The sequence below is a fragment of the Somniosus microcephalus genome, chromosome 9, assembly GCF_052327205.1.
Source record: "Somniosus microcephalus isolate GS21.2 chromosome 9, FLI_Smic_1.0, whole genome shotgun sequence".
Lineage (NCBI taxonomy): Eukaryota > Metazoa > Chordata > Chondrichthyes > Squaliformes > Somniosidae > Somniosus > Somniosus microcephalus.
The window spans coordinates 139,805,410-139,821,495 of NC_140995.1; the positions used below are offsets into that span (position 1 = coordinate 139,805,410).

The 16,086-nt window shown below is 47.2% G+C and overlaps 1 protein-coding gene across 1 annotated transcript in view; it reads right to left on the bottom strand.

The window, feature by feature from the left end:
* Window positions 1-16,086, bottom strand: part of LOC147112728 (G protein-coupled receptor family C group 6 member A-like) — a 58,703-nt gene that overhangs the window by 15,110 nt on the left and 27,507 nt on the right. The window contains exons 2-3 of the mRNA XM_085997322.1: window positions 10,551-10,854; window positions 6,044-6,832 (exon numbers count right to left, since the gene is read on the bottom strand). Coding sequence (XP_085853448.1) covers window positions 6,044-6,832; window positions 10,551-10,854 — 1,093 coding nt within the window. The remainder of the gene's footprint in view (window positions 1-6,043; window positions 6,833-10,550; window positions 10,855-16,086) is intronic.

Below are 16,086 nucleotides of genomic sequence, written 5' to 3' on the forward strand. Positions count from 1 at the left end.
CTGTGTTGCAGCTTCCCCAGGTTGGCACCTCATTTTTAGGTACGCCTGATGCTTCTGCTCCGGTACACTCCTTATTGAGCCAGGGTTGGTCCCCTGGCTTGATGGTAATGGTAGAGTGAGGGATATGCCAGACCATGAGGTTACAGATTGTGGTGGAATACAATTCTGCTGCTGCTGGCCCACAGCGCCTCATGTTATGAGCTGCTAGATCTGTTCTGTTCTTAATCTATCCCATTTAGCACGAGGGTGTCCTCAGTGTGAAGATGGGACCTTGTCTCCACAAGGACTGTGCGGTGGTCACTGGTACCAATACTGTCATGGGCATGCATCTAGCGACGGTAGATTGGTGAGGACGAGGTCAAGTAGTTTTTTTTTTCCTCGTGTTGGTTCTCTCACCACCTGTCACAGGCCTGGACTGGCAGCTGTGTCCTTCAGGACGTGGCCAGCTTGGTCAGTAGTGGTGATGGACATTGAAGTCCTCCACCCAGAGTACATTCTGTGCCCTTGCTCCTCTCAGTGCTTCTTCCAGGTGGTGGTCAACATGGAGGAGTACTGATTCATCAGCTGAGGGAGGTAGGTGGTAATCATGTTTGAATTGATAGCCATGGGGTCCAGAGTCAATGTTCAGAACTCCCAGACTGTCGACTCAGGGATGGTGATGGAGGAGTTTGGGACATTGGCTGAAAGGTATGATTCTGTCAGGCTGTTGATTGACTAGCTCTCCCAATTTTGGCACAAGTCCCCAGATCTTGGTGAGGAGGACTGGAGGGTTGAACTGGACTGGGTGTGCTGGGGCCCGTCCAGATTTATTCTTATTTCTTGTAGCAGATTGCTATAACTGAGAGGTTTGCTATTTCAGAGGGCAGTTAAGAGTCAACCACATTGCTGTGGGTCTGGATGGCAGATTTCCTTCCCTAAATGACATTAGCGAACCAGATGGGTTTTTACAGTAGTTTCATACTAGCTTATTTTTAAATTCCAGATTTAGTTAATTAACTGAAATTAAATTCCGCAGCTGCTGTGGTGGGGATTTGAACACATGTGTCTGGATTACTGGTCCAGTAACATTACCACTATGCTACCGTACCCCTAGACGCTGAGTAAGAAAGCAGAAGAGGTTAGGGAAGAAAAGCCAGTCAAAGGAGAACATTTTGGGGGAGAAATTCGGTATAGCCCCGTTTGGGGCGTAAGTATCGGGCGGGTGCGAAATTTTGCGCCCGGTGCAAATTATCGCCACAAACTGGTAAATTGGCCTGCTTCGTCCCAGGAGGTGCTTGGAGCGCTAAAACAGGCGCTGCACGACTGTCTTAAGGCGCTAAGCCGGAGAAGCGAGGCGCTACCACTGAGGGCGGGCGCAGCGCAGGTGCGGCCAGTTAGCGATTGCACGCAGACACGCTGGTGCCGGTCAGCTCTTAAAGGGGAGGTTCGATCTTGGATTGCAGCCACACCCTGGGCATCGGAGCCCTGATTCTCGGCCTGGACAGACCTGCTGCCACATTCTTAAGCCTAGGACCATGGAGAGGGCCAGGAAGCGAGTGCAGCAGTTCAGCGAGGGGGCCTTGCAGGTTCTGGTTGGCGCGGTGGAGCGCAGGTGATCTATCCTCTTCCTGGACAGTGGCAGGAGGCCGCTGCCCAATGACTATCGCAAAGCTTGGAGGGAGGTGGCTCACAGAGTGACCTCCAGCAGCATGGTGCCTCGGACCCCTATGCAATGCAGGAAGAAGTTCAACGACCTCACTCAGGTCGTCAGGGTGAGTGCCTTTTTCAGTATCCTCTTCATCCCTGCACGTCCACCTCACTTTATGGCCAAAGGGTCCTGAAAGCCCCAATGCCCAGCCCTCATCCAACACCTATGGCCCTTTCAGGAAACTCACACGCACATTCAGCACTTTACACACTGTAATGGCTATTCCACCATGGGAGGCAGTGCAGCCAAGATCAAGGCTTCACACTGTAAGGGCTATTCCACCATGGGAGGCAGTACAGCCAAGATCAAGGCTTCACACTGTAAGGGCTATTCCACCATGGGAGGCAGTGCAGCCAAGATCAGGGCTTCACACGGTAAGGGCTATTCTGCCATGGGAGACAGTGCAGCCAAGATCAGGGCTTCACACTGTAAGGGCTATTCCACCATGGGAGGCAGTGCAGCCAAGATCAGGACTTCACACTGTACTCAGAGCCCGTCCTTTCTCTTGCAGGGCAAGCTGGCGCATAACAGGAGGCAGCAGCAATGGACCGGGGGAGGCCGGCCTCACCTTCAAGCCCTGACCGATCTGGAGCAGCGAGTCCAGCGGATTATGGCAGGCCGGATGATTGGCCCCGTCGCCACTGGAGATGCCGACCCCGTTCTGGACAGCAATGGTAAGGTCATCACCTTTTTGACCTCTCTCCTTCCACTTGTGCCTCACACCAGCATCCTTTGCCACTATCGAACCAATAAAGTACATTGCAGCACTCATGCCTCCCTCGCTGCCACCCTGTCCTCACGCTAAAGCCACTCTTGTACCTCCCTGCTTTCAGATGCTGATTCGCCAGGTGAGGAGGCGGGCCCTCAAGCTGCCACTGTGAGTGACTCTGAAGGCGACGACGAGGAGGAAGCCGGACCATCAGTGCCACCCTCAGCCGAGGCAGCCCATGGCCATAATGGGGACACGTCTTCCCTGGAGGGGAGCAGGGGGGAATGGTCTGAGGAGGGTGAAGCTCCGGGGCCCAGCGGGCTGCAGCAATGCGGGGGGGGGGGGAGAGGGGGTAGGGAAGATCGGCAACCTTCTCCCCAGAGGGAGAGTCTGGCCTCGAATCCTGCTACAGTGAGCGCAGAAGAGTTGCGGCTCCTCGCTGAAATGAGCGCCCAGGCGGAGCACAGGCACACTGAGCTCATGGCTGCAGTGGCAAGGATGCCAGAATCCATTGAGTCACTGGCAAGGAGTGTCCAGGGCTTCGGTGCAGCACAGGCAAGGGGTCTCCAGGACTTCGGCGCAGCACAGGCAAGGATTGTCCAGGACGTCGGCGCAGCACAGGCGGCTGCCACGCAAATGCTTAGTGCTGCAATGCAGTCAGTGGCTGGTCTCATGCAGACGCAGATTGAGGCCACACGAGCACTGACTGCTGCCACCCTCGCTGGATCGGGCACGAATCGCCGGGGCCCTCGCCGCGCTGCAGCAGGCCAGCAGTCTGTGCTTCAGCAGATTGCTCCGCATGCTGCAGTGCTGCCCCGTGGGAGTGCCAGTGTGTTGTCCGAACAGGGAGTTGCTGTCCTCTCTCAGGATGACAGCATTCCTGCTGCCAACACTGTCACTTCTCCACTGCAGCTGCCACCACCTGTAGGACAGACTGCTGCCGCCCATGCAGAGTTGGAGCAGTCAGCAGCCGGGCCCTCCAAGCCCAGAGCTGGTCCAGGCCGTCCCTCAAGGGCATCTGCAGTCTCAGTTTCTGACACTCAGCAGCCTTCCCCCAGCCTTGCTGCAGCCACTGGGGTCCCATTGCGGAGGAGCTGCAGGGTGGGAAAGGGCAAATCTCACAAGCGAAGCAGATCACCCTCGAAGGGCAAAAAGTAGGAGGTGTGGCAAAATGCTGTTAAATGTTTTATTGAAGGCCGAGGATCGTGGTCATTTTTTGGGTTACTGTTTTGTTCATTGTCTCCAGGTTGTGAGAGCCAGTTATGTGACTGACTGCTTTTTTTGGGGTTTCTCTCTATTACTTTGTCATGCGGGAAGGGCACACAATTTGTTAAATAAAGAAGTGTCTTTATTCAGAATGTGCATGTTTGCTCTTTGAACTATTTGTTGCCTTGACCAGCTTAGGGGTTGCAGCACGGTTCCATTCAGGTTCTTTGAATGGCAGAAGCCATTCCCTCAGAGGGGGCCTAGAACTGACTTGCTATAAGCCGCTGACGGACGGCCCTTGCACTTTGTGCCTCCCTCCCGTCTTGGTGCTGCTGCTCCTCCTCCTCCTCCTCCTCCTCCTCCTCTGCTGGTGCTCCAATGTCTGGTGGCAGTGGCTGAGTCCTGAGGATTGCCAGGTAATGCAGCATGCAGCACACAACAACGAAATGGGAGACTCGCTCAGGTGAGTACTGAAGGGCTCCTCCGGAATGGTCCAGACAGCGGAACCGTTGCTTGAGCACGCCGATTGTGTGCTCAATGATGTTCCTGGTCGCTTGATGGCTCTCATTGTATCGTTCTTCAGCAGGGGTGCTGGGTGAACGGAGCGGGATCACCAGCCAGGTGCACAGAGGATAGCCCTTGTCCCCGAAAAGCCAGCCTCCTGGGTGAGCCGGGGCCTCAAAAAGGTCTGCCACAGAAGTCTGGCGCAGGATGAAGGCGTCGTGGCTGCTGCCTGGAAAGCGGGCATTGACAGTGACTATCAGCTGTCTGTGGTCACAGACCAATCTGGACGTTCAACGAATGGAACCCCTTCCGGTTGCGGTAATCCTCGGCATTCTCTTGCGGCGCCTGCAAAACCACATGCATGCAGCCAATGGCGCCCTGGACCATGGGGAAGCCCGCTATTCTTGCAAATCCCATTGCGCGCTCTTGCTGCTTGTCCGGGGTTATGGGGAAGGAGATGTACTGACGTCTCCTTTTAAAGAGGGCATTCGTGACTTGACGGATGCAGCAATGCACCGCAAACTGGGAGATATTGGCAATGTCCCCAGTAGTGGATTGAAAGGAGCCGGTGGCATAGAAGTTGAGAGCCACTGTGACCTTCACTGCCACCGACAGAGACGTCCTGCTCCTTAGTTGAGGCTGCAGATCTGGCTGAAGCAGGTGGCAGAGCTCAGTGACAACCTCCCTGCTGAATCGCAGCCTCCGAAAACACTGCTCCTCAGACATATTGAGGTATGAGAATTGTTGGCGGAATACCCTGGGAGGGTAAGGTCTCATGTGCCGACACCTGTTGGCCGTCCTCTGTCTGGCCATGATTGGCACTCTCTCTCTGCGTCTCTGTGCCCTCTCAATGTAATGGAGAAGCCCAACGTTCCCACCCATTACAGCCCCCATAGTATGTGGCCACTCAAGGTTATGCCGGTGAAAAAGCAAACCAACTACAAAGTTCTGGTCAGAAGCCAAAAGTACCTCAGCGAGCGCTGACTCAATGCAGAAAGCTCTCTCCCTTTGTCTCTCTGCAAATCTCTCTCTCTCTCACAGAAGGAGTGGTCCAAAAATGTCTACCACAAAGAAGCCAGGAAGAGCCCCCTTTAAATAGCGCCCCCCCCAGCCCCACAGTAACTGGGAACCGTTCCAGTCAAACAGTCGCTGGGAGCGCCAGGTGGAAAGGAGGGGGGCACCACTAAATTTCCGGTTCGGGGCGCCCCAAGGGCGTTGCACCATGGAATGACGTCAGGATCTGCGTGCGCAGCTGAGCGGGCGTTGCGGTTTAGCGCCACCGCTAAATGTCCGCACAATTTCGCGAGAGACGCAGGTCTCGCCGCGCCCGGGCGCTAGCTGGCTCGCGTCCCACTTATTGCCCTCTTAAGGCGCTAACGGGTGGCGCAGCCAACTAAATTTCTCCCCCTTTAACTTTTATCACCTGGCAATAAACAGGCAATAGCGAATCGGTCACCTGTTTTACATCCACGGAGAAGAAAATTGTGGGGGGGGGAGGTGGTGCAAGAATGAGTGGTTGGTTTGCTAATGCCTGTTTTTTGTACAGTGATAAAAGTTAAAATTACCACCAAAGAGTTAAGTTTTGTGGAGACTTTTGAGGAGAGAGGTAGCTGATAGCTTTGTCACTAATGGTGGACTAGACCAGAGGCAGAAGACTGGAGTGTATATTTGGAGCATAGATATGGAGAAGACTGTAGAGGTGGGATTGAGTGAGGTGATGGAAGAATTTGAAGATGAGGACAGTGCATAAAAGACTTTGTTTGGAATAGGAAAGAAGCTGCAAAGTTCTGGATGAGTTCAAGCTTGTGAAGGGTTATGAAAGGGTTGGAGAAATCAAGTCTTGGGAAGATAAAGGCGTGGGGATGAGGGAGGTGAGTAGGCTTTCAATGTTCTGGAAGTGCCTGGGTAGTACAGAAAGAATCTTAACATTTTTTTACCTGCCATGGTGGGAAATTAAAATTTCGATTGCACTTTCCTTGATTACAATTGAGCATCCTCTGAAGAGCATAAACTGTGGCATTGATGGCTAAGTATATTGCATAGCTAGCAGGTTTATCAATAGTTTCAATTATTTTGAAATACGCCTGAGATTCGTTTTGCTGTGAGTTTTTATCATTCTGAGTTGGTTTATTTGTATCACTTTTATTTGCATAGCTGAAGTATTGTTTAAGAAGCTTGTTAGCATCTTTGGGATGTATCTCCAACTTTTTTAAGTAGTCTTTAAAGTTTGAAATGTTTCCTGTTTTGAATGTAAAGCCCAAAATACTTCCAATTCTTTCAATATCACTAATTCTGGCAACCTGCCTAGAACTGGACCAGCTATCACTGGCAATCCAGGTTTTAGTTACATTCCGTTGAATCAGTACAGTGAACAGTTTGGCGATATCTGATGCCCTTACAAATGCAATCATAACTTTTGCAGTTGAGTCCTTAATTTTTTCAGCTATTGCATTGATTTTATCACTTTGATGTTCATTGTTAGAAACTGGGATCAGTTCCTGAAAATCAAAACATATATTGAGCTCTTTTGCCCGTGAGATGAAACTGTTTATTCCATCCCGTCCATACGTATCATCAGTAGCAATGGCTCCAACCCAGTTCCAGTGGAAGTGCTCAACAAGTTTAGCCATGGCAAAAGTTTGATGGATGTCACTTGGAATAGTCCGTAAAAATGATGCAAATCTTGCGTTGTCACTGAGCGCTTCCGCTGATGATGCATAACTGATCTGTCAAAAGTTCAAGGAAAGGGGTCATGTTTCAAGACAGAACCATTTTGTATTGTTAGAGGAAAATGTATTTATATACAAACATACATTCTTTTATGCAAGTATTTTTAAGCAAATATCAAAAGTGTGAGGCAGTTTTTTGTATCTTTTTTACAAATAACCAGAATACAAGATGCGAAATAGAAATAAGTTTGTACAGTCTCAATCCAGTTTAGTGGTACTATGTCCACAGCCAAAAATGTTCTATAATTCAGTACTCATCGGAACTGAATTCTACTCAGTCGGGTCAGACGTAAGGCTGATATAAGCAATGAAATATCACACTGGGGTAAAGTATCAAGTAATAGGTGATTTTAATAGCTTAAAATGAATTTTGTAAAACCACTACACAGCAGTCGCTGACAGACTACACTAGGGTGCATTAAAAATCTGGTTTGCCAACATATTAGGTATGAAAACTTTGTATTGTATCGTATAGAAACAACTGTTTCTAGGGACCCATGAATAAAATCCTCCACAAAAAGCATGTCAGAGCAGAACGCAGTGGGCATATGTTGATGCTGCGATGCATTCTCCAGTTCATCAGACAAGTCAAATCTTACTGACGCCACTTCGTTAATATAACAGGCCAAATGTTATCAGTGGCCGTCAGTAGTATGTGAGCCTTCAAGTCTCACCACAAGTGTCCCAATTTTGCTTTGTGGATTCCTCTTCCCACCCCCCATTTTTATGCATTTCTCTTGAAGGCAGTGACTCACACACATACACTTTGCTGCAGGGTGTAAGGTTCTCAAAATTCCAACATTCCCCGAAGTTATTAATTAAAAGGGACCCTGGATGGACTTGATTTTAAAACCAGGGTACCCAAAATGGCTGCGGTAAACCTCGTGACCAGGCCAGATGGGATTTTAAAACAAAGGTTCTGCAAAACAAGCAGGTCAAGGAGTTCAAGTTTTAAACTAATCAAAGACTTTGTAAGGGCTGATAAAATGAACAAAAGACTGTACATTCCAGTCATTAAGTTGGAATGGGCTCCATCAAGCCATTAGGCTTTCTGCATTTTAAATCGGGAACCACTCACCAGAGACATTAAGCCTGAATGGGAGCAATTCACAACTTGTCTTTAACAACGGCCAGGGTTTCGAGGCTACTTTAGACATAACGACTATCACTCTACAGGTCATTTTTATAAACGTTTTTAAACATATAAACGAGCTCACCCAAATCAGACAAAGGACTGAACTGATTTGCCACGCAGATAAGGGCTCCCGATGGGGGCATAACTATGGGCCCATCAGGAAGCCACTCTCTCTCTTGCCTCTTCCCTCCTGCTTCCTGCCTCTCAACTCGCTGCCAGATTACAACCAGGACGGGTTGTATGAAGAAGACTGCGTGGGGCTTCGAATAAACGGGCCCTCAGTCCAGCTCATTCAACCCAACAGGATCAACCAAGGAAGAACATCAACTGCAGAAGAGCCCGTCCTGCGAGGTAAAATACCCAGGCAGAGACTTTAATATTGGGGTATTTTACCTGGACGGCACCCTTGCAGCGAGCTGGAACCACGTGACGTCGGCAGGCCACAGAGTGCACAAGGAGTGAACCCTAAACCTTCAACTGTTTTTTTTATACGTAACAAGTTCTTGGATTGGTGAGCATGAAGTTCTGGCCCCCTCATAGTCTAATCTAGTTAGGTATAGTGGGTGGGAATTAAGGGGATTGCTAATATAGTTGTTTTCCCTCGATTGTGCCGTGTGTTCCCCATTCCCTTTAAGTATAAGCATTTTATGTCTGTAGTGTGCTGTACCAGTAATTTTCTCGTGCAAGATCGTTATAATTTTTCAGTTCAATAAAATCTTGGTTCTTTTACACCAAACCACTTGTCTACTCGATTTTCTGTATCGCTGCCTGTATCTAAGTCCGGTGTCCAGAACCGCTCAAAGAAGGTAGTCAGTGGCAAAGCTGACTGACCAAACACGCCTGTGCAAACCCCCAAGGGATCACCGAATGAGGATGAGGATGGGACCCTTGTCAGATTTTTCACCTTCCTAGCCCAGGGACACTGAGACCGATTGCAGCACTGCTACTATTACCCTGAGGTTTGTTTACTTCAGTACACATTAAGGATCAAACCTGAGCCTTTCCTAGTCTCCATGCGAAGTACTACCCCAAGTAGTGCTTTCACCGCTAAAGGCATCTGAGGAGTTACCATCAGTGTTACTTTTGAATTAACATTGAGCATTGCTTTTGTCACTTTTGACAACATTTAAATCTAATTCTTTGATTTTTTAAAAATAATTGTTGATGGTGAGACTATTTTTTAGAAGTTGGTAATGTATGTGGCAATTTCTGCCCCATCAGCCTACTTTCAATCATCAGCAACGTGATGGAAGGAGTTGTCAACGGTGCTGTGAAGTGGCACTTACTCACCAATAACCTGCTCACCGATGCAATGTGTTCCACCAGAACCACTTGGTTCCAGACTTCAGAGTACAGCCTTGGCCCAAACATGGACAAAAGAGCTGAAAACCAGAGGTGTTGTGTGGCACCAAGGAGCCCTAGTAAAACTGAAGTTAATATGAATCAATTCGGAAAACTCTCCAGTGGCTGGAGTTAAAACTGACATAACAGAAGATGGTTATGGATGTTGGAGACCAATCAACTCAACATTCGGCAAGAGCTACTCAGGACAGTGTCCTAGGCCTAACTATCTTAAGCTGCTTCTGAGCTTTCCTCCATCATAAGGTCAGAAACGGAGCTATTCACTGATGATTGCACAGTGATCAGTTCCATTCACAATTCCTCAGATAATGAAGCAGTACATGATCACATGCAGCAAGACCTGGACAACATCTAGACTTGAGCTGATAAGTGGCAATTAGCTTTTGTGGCACACAAGTGCCAGGCAATATTACTTCCCACTTGTTGGGAGCCCAATCATCTCCCCTTGACATTCAATGACATTACCATCATTGAATCATCCACCATTAACATCCTAGCAGTCACCATTGACCAGAAACTGAACTGGACCAGCCACATAAATGCCATGGCAACTAGAGTGGTTCAAAGGCTGAGTATTCTGTGGTGAGTGGCTCACCTCTTGGTTCCCCAAAGCCTCTCCACCGCCTACAAGGCACAAGTCAGGAGTTTGATATAATACTGTGCACTTGCCTGGATGGATGCAGCTCCAACAACACTCAAGCAGCTCAACACCATCCAGGACAAAGCAGTCCGCTTGATCGGCACCCCACCCACTGAATTAAACATCCACTCCCTTCATCATCAGCCTATCATGGCTGTAGTGCAGGAGCATTGCAGCAACTCACCAAGGCTTCTTCAGCAACACCTCCCAAACCTGAGACCTCCACCACCTAAAAGGACAAGGGCTGCAGATGCATGGGAACACCAAGTTACCCTCCAAGTCACACACCATCCTGACCTGGAAATACATTGCCGGTCCTTCATCGTCGCTGGATCAAAATCGTGGAGCTCCCTACCTAACAGCACTGTGGGATTACCTTCACCACACGGACTGCAGTGGTTCAAGTAGGCCCACTACCACCTTCTGAAGGGCAACTAGGGATGGGAAATAAATGCTTCCCAGCCACATAAATGCCTTGCCACCGCGCCCACATCCCGAAAATGAATTATAAAAACTTATAGTTGAAATTAAGAAACAATGTTACTTTTCAGGTAATAGAGAATAAGTAATACACATACCTGTGGGATGAGGTACAGGTTCAACAATCTTGCAACAACAATCGATATTTCTGAGTATGTGCCCCCGACAACTGCTTTTACAATGGGTACATAGTCTGTGTAATTGCAGTGAACTTCAACACTGCTGTCCGAGGAATTAAATTTGGAAAGAAACCTTGTGGTTGCTTGTATTGCAGCGATGACATCAGAGCAGGTGTCATAAATTTCATATCCTAGTTTGATACCCGGTAGCAAAGTAGAATTGTTTATCTGCTCAATGCTATATATCATAGCCTGGGCTCGGAGAAACGCAGAAAGGACAAATCTAGACAGAATATAAAAATACAAACACGTTTACAATTTTTACTCAATTTTGAATATATCCTTTTTCTTGTAAATATTTGCTCTGTATTAATGTACTGATCTAAGACATAATGGAGTGTATTTTCCAATTGGTATTATTTTGATACAAATAGTTTTAAATGTTAAATCTTATGGTAAAGTAGCACAGACAGAAATTAATTGTTTATACCAAAACAGTGTTGATTGGAAAATATACCCCAATGTGTCTATCATTTATTTGCAAACACCAGAATGTTTTGGCTTTACTGCAGAGTTGGTACAGTATGGCACTTCTTGATATAAATAAATGTTACTATAAGTTACACACTTTTTATGAATTAATACTCCAGTCTTCCTTAAGAGTGCTGGATATTAAGGGAGTTTTAACTTGCTGGTGTTGGGAAGTTAAACTCCCCAATCATTGGAGACCAGTAATAATCACAGTAAAGGAGAGATCAGGTCCTTGACAACTACAAATAAAAAGTATAATATCCAGTTAGAAAATGTTACACCTAATTAAAAAATACAGAAATAAGGATGTTCTGAACAAGAATTAGATCTGCAAGTCAAGGAGGGCAAAGATGGAGGTCTATAATATTTAAAATTGAGGTGAATTTACCCAACACAAAGATGAGAGGAAGGCCTGGTTGGAGTTGCTCAACAACTAAATGTAGATATAAGGAACTAATGTACCTACTATGAGGTATGTCAGTATTTTAGTAATATGACATGACATTGGATGATGAGATTAGTAATGAGATAAATGCATTTAAAATAAAAAGAGGGGATATATTAAATAAATTAATCAAACTCAAAGAGGATAAAACCCCTGGTCTGGACGGATTACATCCGCGCATTTTAAAAGAATCTAGGGAAGAGATAGCAGAGGCATTACGACACATATTTAATAATTTGTTAGAACAAGGTGTAGTGCCAGAGGACTGGCTGATAGTTAACATAATAATACCTATATTTAAGAAGGGGGATAGAACATGTCCAGGGAATTATAGACCAGTCAGCTTAACATCGGTGGTAGGAAAAATAATTGAATCCCTACTAAAGGAGAAAATAGAAGAACATCTAGAAACCAAAAACATAGTAATGAATAGTCAGTATGGATTTCAAAAGGGAAAGTCTTGCTTGACCAACCTCATTGAATTTTTTGAAGAGATAACAGAGAGAGTAGACAATGGTAATGCAGTTGATGTAATTTATCTGGATTTTTAAAAGACCTTCGATAAGGTACCACATAATAGACTGATGAACAAGGTCAGAGAATGCGGAGTCAGAGGACAAGTAGCAGAATGGATAGTGAGCTGTCTTCAAGACAGAAAGCAGAGAGTGGGGGTAAAGGGTAGTGGCAGAAGATGGGTAGTGGTGTTCCACAAGGAATCGTGCTGGAACCACTGTTGTTCACAATTTATATTAACGATTTAGACTTTGGAATCAAAAACACAATTTCTAAATTTGTGGATGACACCAAATTGGGGGGGATAGTCAATACTGAGGAGAACTGCAACAAATTACAGGAGGACATTAATAATTTTGCAGAATGGGCATATAATTGGCAAATGAAGTTCAACACAGATAAATGTGAGGTATTACATTTTGGTAGGAAGAATAAGGAGGTCGCTTATTACTTGGAGGGTGTGAGTCTTGGTGGGGTAGAGGAACAAAGGGATCTCGGAGTAAAAATGCACAAATCACTAAAAGCTGGTGTGATATCCGAGTGGTAAGGTCAGAAACTGAGATAAGCCAGACTTCAGGAACCAAAACTTTAAGGCCTAGAAATTCAGTGCCCTTAGCACCGATTTTGTGGCGCTAGAGGGCCTAGCGCTGCAATTGGCGCCGGTTCCTAAATTGCCTGGCGCCCTTCCGCGGCGGTAGACCGGTAGCGCTGCGCCGGCACCGATGACGTCATCGGTGTGCGCAGCGTCCCGGTTGCCGTGGTAACCCGGCCCCAAGCCGAAATTCAGTTGCGGCCGCCTCGCCAGTGGCAGCCGCAACTAAGACTCCGGCAAACGAGTGTTGCCGGAGTCTGCGCCGGTGCTTTAAGGAGGCGCGGCGGCCGGCCGCTTTCCCGCCGGCCGCCTGCCCGCAGCTCCCTCCCCGGACTTCTCCTCCCCCCCCCCGGAACAGATGCAAGCCCGGCACTTGTCCGAGGTGCCGGGCTCATTTTTGATGAGATTTGCGTGGGCCGCGGCCGGGTGCAGGCAGCTCCTCCTTAACGGAAGGAGGAGGCCTGCACTTCCCGAGCCTGCCGCACCGCAGCGGGCACCGCAGCGCCGGAATAGCGCCGCAATGCGGCGCGTTGCGCCAGTTTTCAGGCACTAAAACCCTTCAGTAGCGCCGGCAGCCGTTTGGGCGCGGCGCTACTGAATTTTTGGCGCGCGCAAAGGGCTTTAGCGCCGGCGCTAACTTCCGGCGCTAAAGCCCTGGCGCAGCGCAAACTCAATTTCTAGGCCTAACTGTTTAATTATACATATGTAGCAGAGAACATAGCTTTACAGGCTGCCAGCAAGATACAGATTTCTTACTCTGCGATCACCAAGATGGAGGATCAACCTCTGAGTCATACCCAGAATGCAATGCCACTACCTTAATAAGTGGTGTGCCAGGACATTACCTTAATACTGGTAAATATGATCCCTTAATATTTGTCTCCATCTGGTGGATAACTTAAGCATTACATCCCAGATTACTATATCCCCCCCTCTTATGTTTACAATAATTTCTTAACAACATTCTTAAAAAGTCCATAAGGAAACTCCTTTAACGATAGTCCATACTGAACGAATCTAGCAGGTCGTGATCAATCTCTCTGGCGGCTTGTGAGCCCTTGGTGAACGTCTTACAGTCAAGTCCCTGCTTGGTTGTGGTAGAGCCACCTGCTGCTCCTGAGCAGTACTCAGAGTATCTGACTCTGCTACGATGGTTTCCTCTTGACGAAGGGGTCCAGGTATAACTGGCTCTGTTCGTGGTGTTGGTACCACCAATGCATTTGGATAACTGTGGACCAACTTGTCCTCCAACATTTCCTCTGGAACCTCCAGTTTGATTTCCCTTTGTCTGGTCAGTATCTGATCCATCTTCCAAGCTGTGTGAAAGAACTGCCCCCACCCCGTAAGGTGAAGCATCACAAGAGAGAATGATGTCTTTCTCTGCATTGTAGTGAACCAGCATATCCGAGGACAGCATCAGTTTCTTGGACTATTCAAATGAAACCCTCTGTTCCTCTTCCCACTGCCACTGTGTCTCCTTGCGCAGAAGTTTGTGAAGAGGTGCTAACATTGTTGCCAAGTTTGGTAAAAACCTGTTATAATAGTTTAGCAATCCCAGGTAAGCTTTTAACTCAGTCACATTTGTAGGTGCTGGGGCCTCCTGCAGTGCTTGTACCTTCTCCTTGATTGGATGGAGCCCTGTGGCATCCACTCTATGTCCCAGGAACACGGCCTCATTCCCCAGGAAAGTGCACTTACTCCTCTTGAGCCGTAACCCAGCCTTATCCAATCTTTGTAGTACCTCTCTCAGAGTGCTCAGATGCTCCTGGTCAGTTCTTCCTGTCACCAGAATATCATCCAGATAGATTGAAACATGCGGAATCCCTTGCAGTACACCCTCGATAGTCCTCTGGAAGATAGCTGGACTAGATGAGACACCGAATGGCAAGCGGTTATAGGTAAACAAACCCTTGTGTGTATTTATGGTTACATACTTCTTGGATTCCTCATCTATTGTAATCTGCAAGTATGCATGACTCATATCCAGCTTCCTGAATTTCTTCCCTCCAGCCAGGTTTGCAAAAAGATCCTCAGTTTTAGGAATAGGATACTGTTCAAGTTTAGACACCCTATTTACTGTCAATTTATAATCTCCACAGATTCTTACCGAATTGTCTGGTTTTAAAACAGGTACAATGGGAGCTGCCCATTCTGAACATTTCACGGGCTCCAGAATGTTCTCTCTCAAAAGACAGTCAAGCTCAGCCTCTACCTTCGGTTTCATGGCATACGGCACAGGTCGTTGTTTAAAAAACCTTGGCAGTGCCTCCTTGTCGACATAAATCTTAGCTGGGGGGCCATCAAATGTTCCAAGTTCTTCCTTGAACACGTTCTCATGTTCAAACAACACGTCTTGCAAAGACAATTGTTTGCCTCCCTCTAGTTGATTTATTGCTCCCCAATCTAATTTAAGTTCTCGTATCCAGCCCCGACCTAACAAGTTTGGTCCAGAACCCGATACTACAACTACAGGTAGCTGTTCCACGGTGTCCCTGTGTTTCACCGTTACAGTAGCTGTACCCAATGTCACCACTCGTTCACCGGTATAGGTTTTAAGCTGCATAGAGCAAGACTTTAACTCTGAAACTTTTGCACGGTTCCACAATTTTGAGTACTCCTCCCTGTTCATTATGGTAACACCACATCTGGTATCCACCTCAAAGTTCACCTTAGAGTCATTTACTATCAGTTGCAAAGTGATAGGATCCACTTTTGGAATGTCCTCTACCATACTATGCAATATGAACATGTCGTCTTTTTTCTCAGCTTCTCCGCTGATGTGATGTGCTCCCTGTTTTTTCACTCCTCTTGCTAGGTTTTGCTTTCCTCCCCCTTTAGGTTTGTATACCTCCAGGGTAGCTTTTGCTCAGCATGCACGTTTTAAAGGTCCTTTTTTCCCACACTTGTGGCACTTTTCCTCCAGAAACCTGCATTCCCTCGCCAGGTGATCTCCATGGCATCTATAACATGCCTTTAAATGCTCACGTTGTGGTTTCTGACTCATATTTAACTTGTGCACAACCGGACCTCCAACTTGCTTTGTCGTAGCCCAGTCTGAACCTTGTATTTCTTTTACATCACAGTTAGTTGTCTCTATGGCTTGAGCAAGTTCCAACGCTTTTTCATATGTAAGCCCAGTCTCGGACAATAATCTCCTCTGCATTCGAGCATCCATTATCCCGCAAACAAGCCTATCTCTCAGCATGTCTTTCAAATTGTTGCTGTAATTGCAATCGTGTGCCAGTTTTCTCAACACTGCTACATAATCCAATACAGTCTCTCCCGGTTTCCTGTTCCGTGAATTAAATTTGAAACGCTGTACAATCTCACTCGGTCTGGGATTGAAATATTCCTTTAGTAAGTCCACTAAGTTAGCAAATGGTACGTCTCCAGGCTTTTCAGGACTGCATAAGTTTCTCATTAAACTATACGTC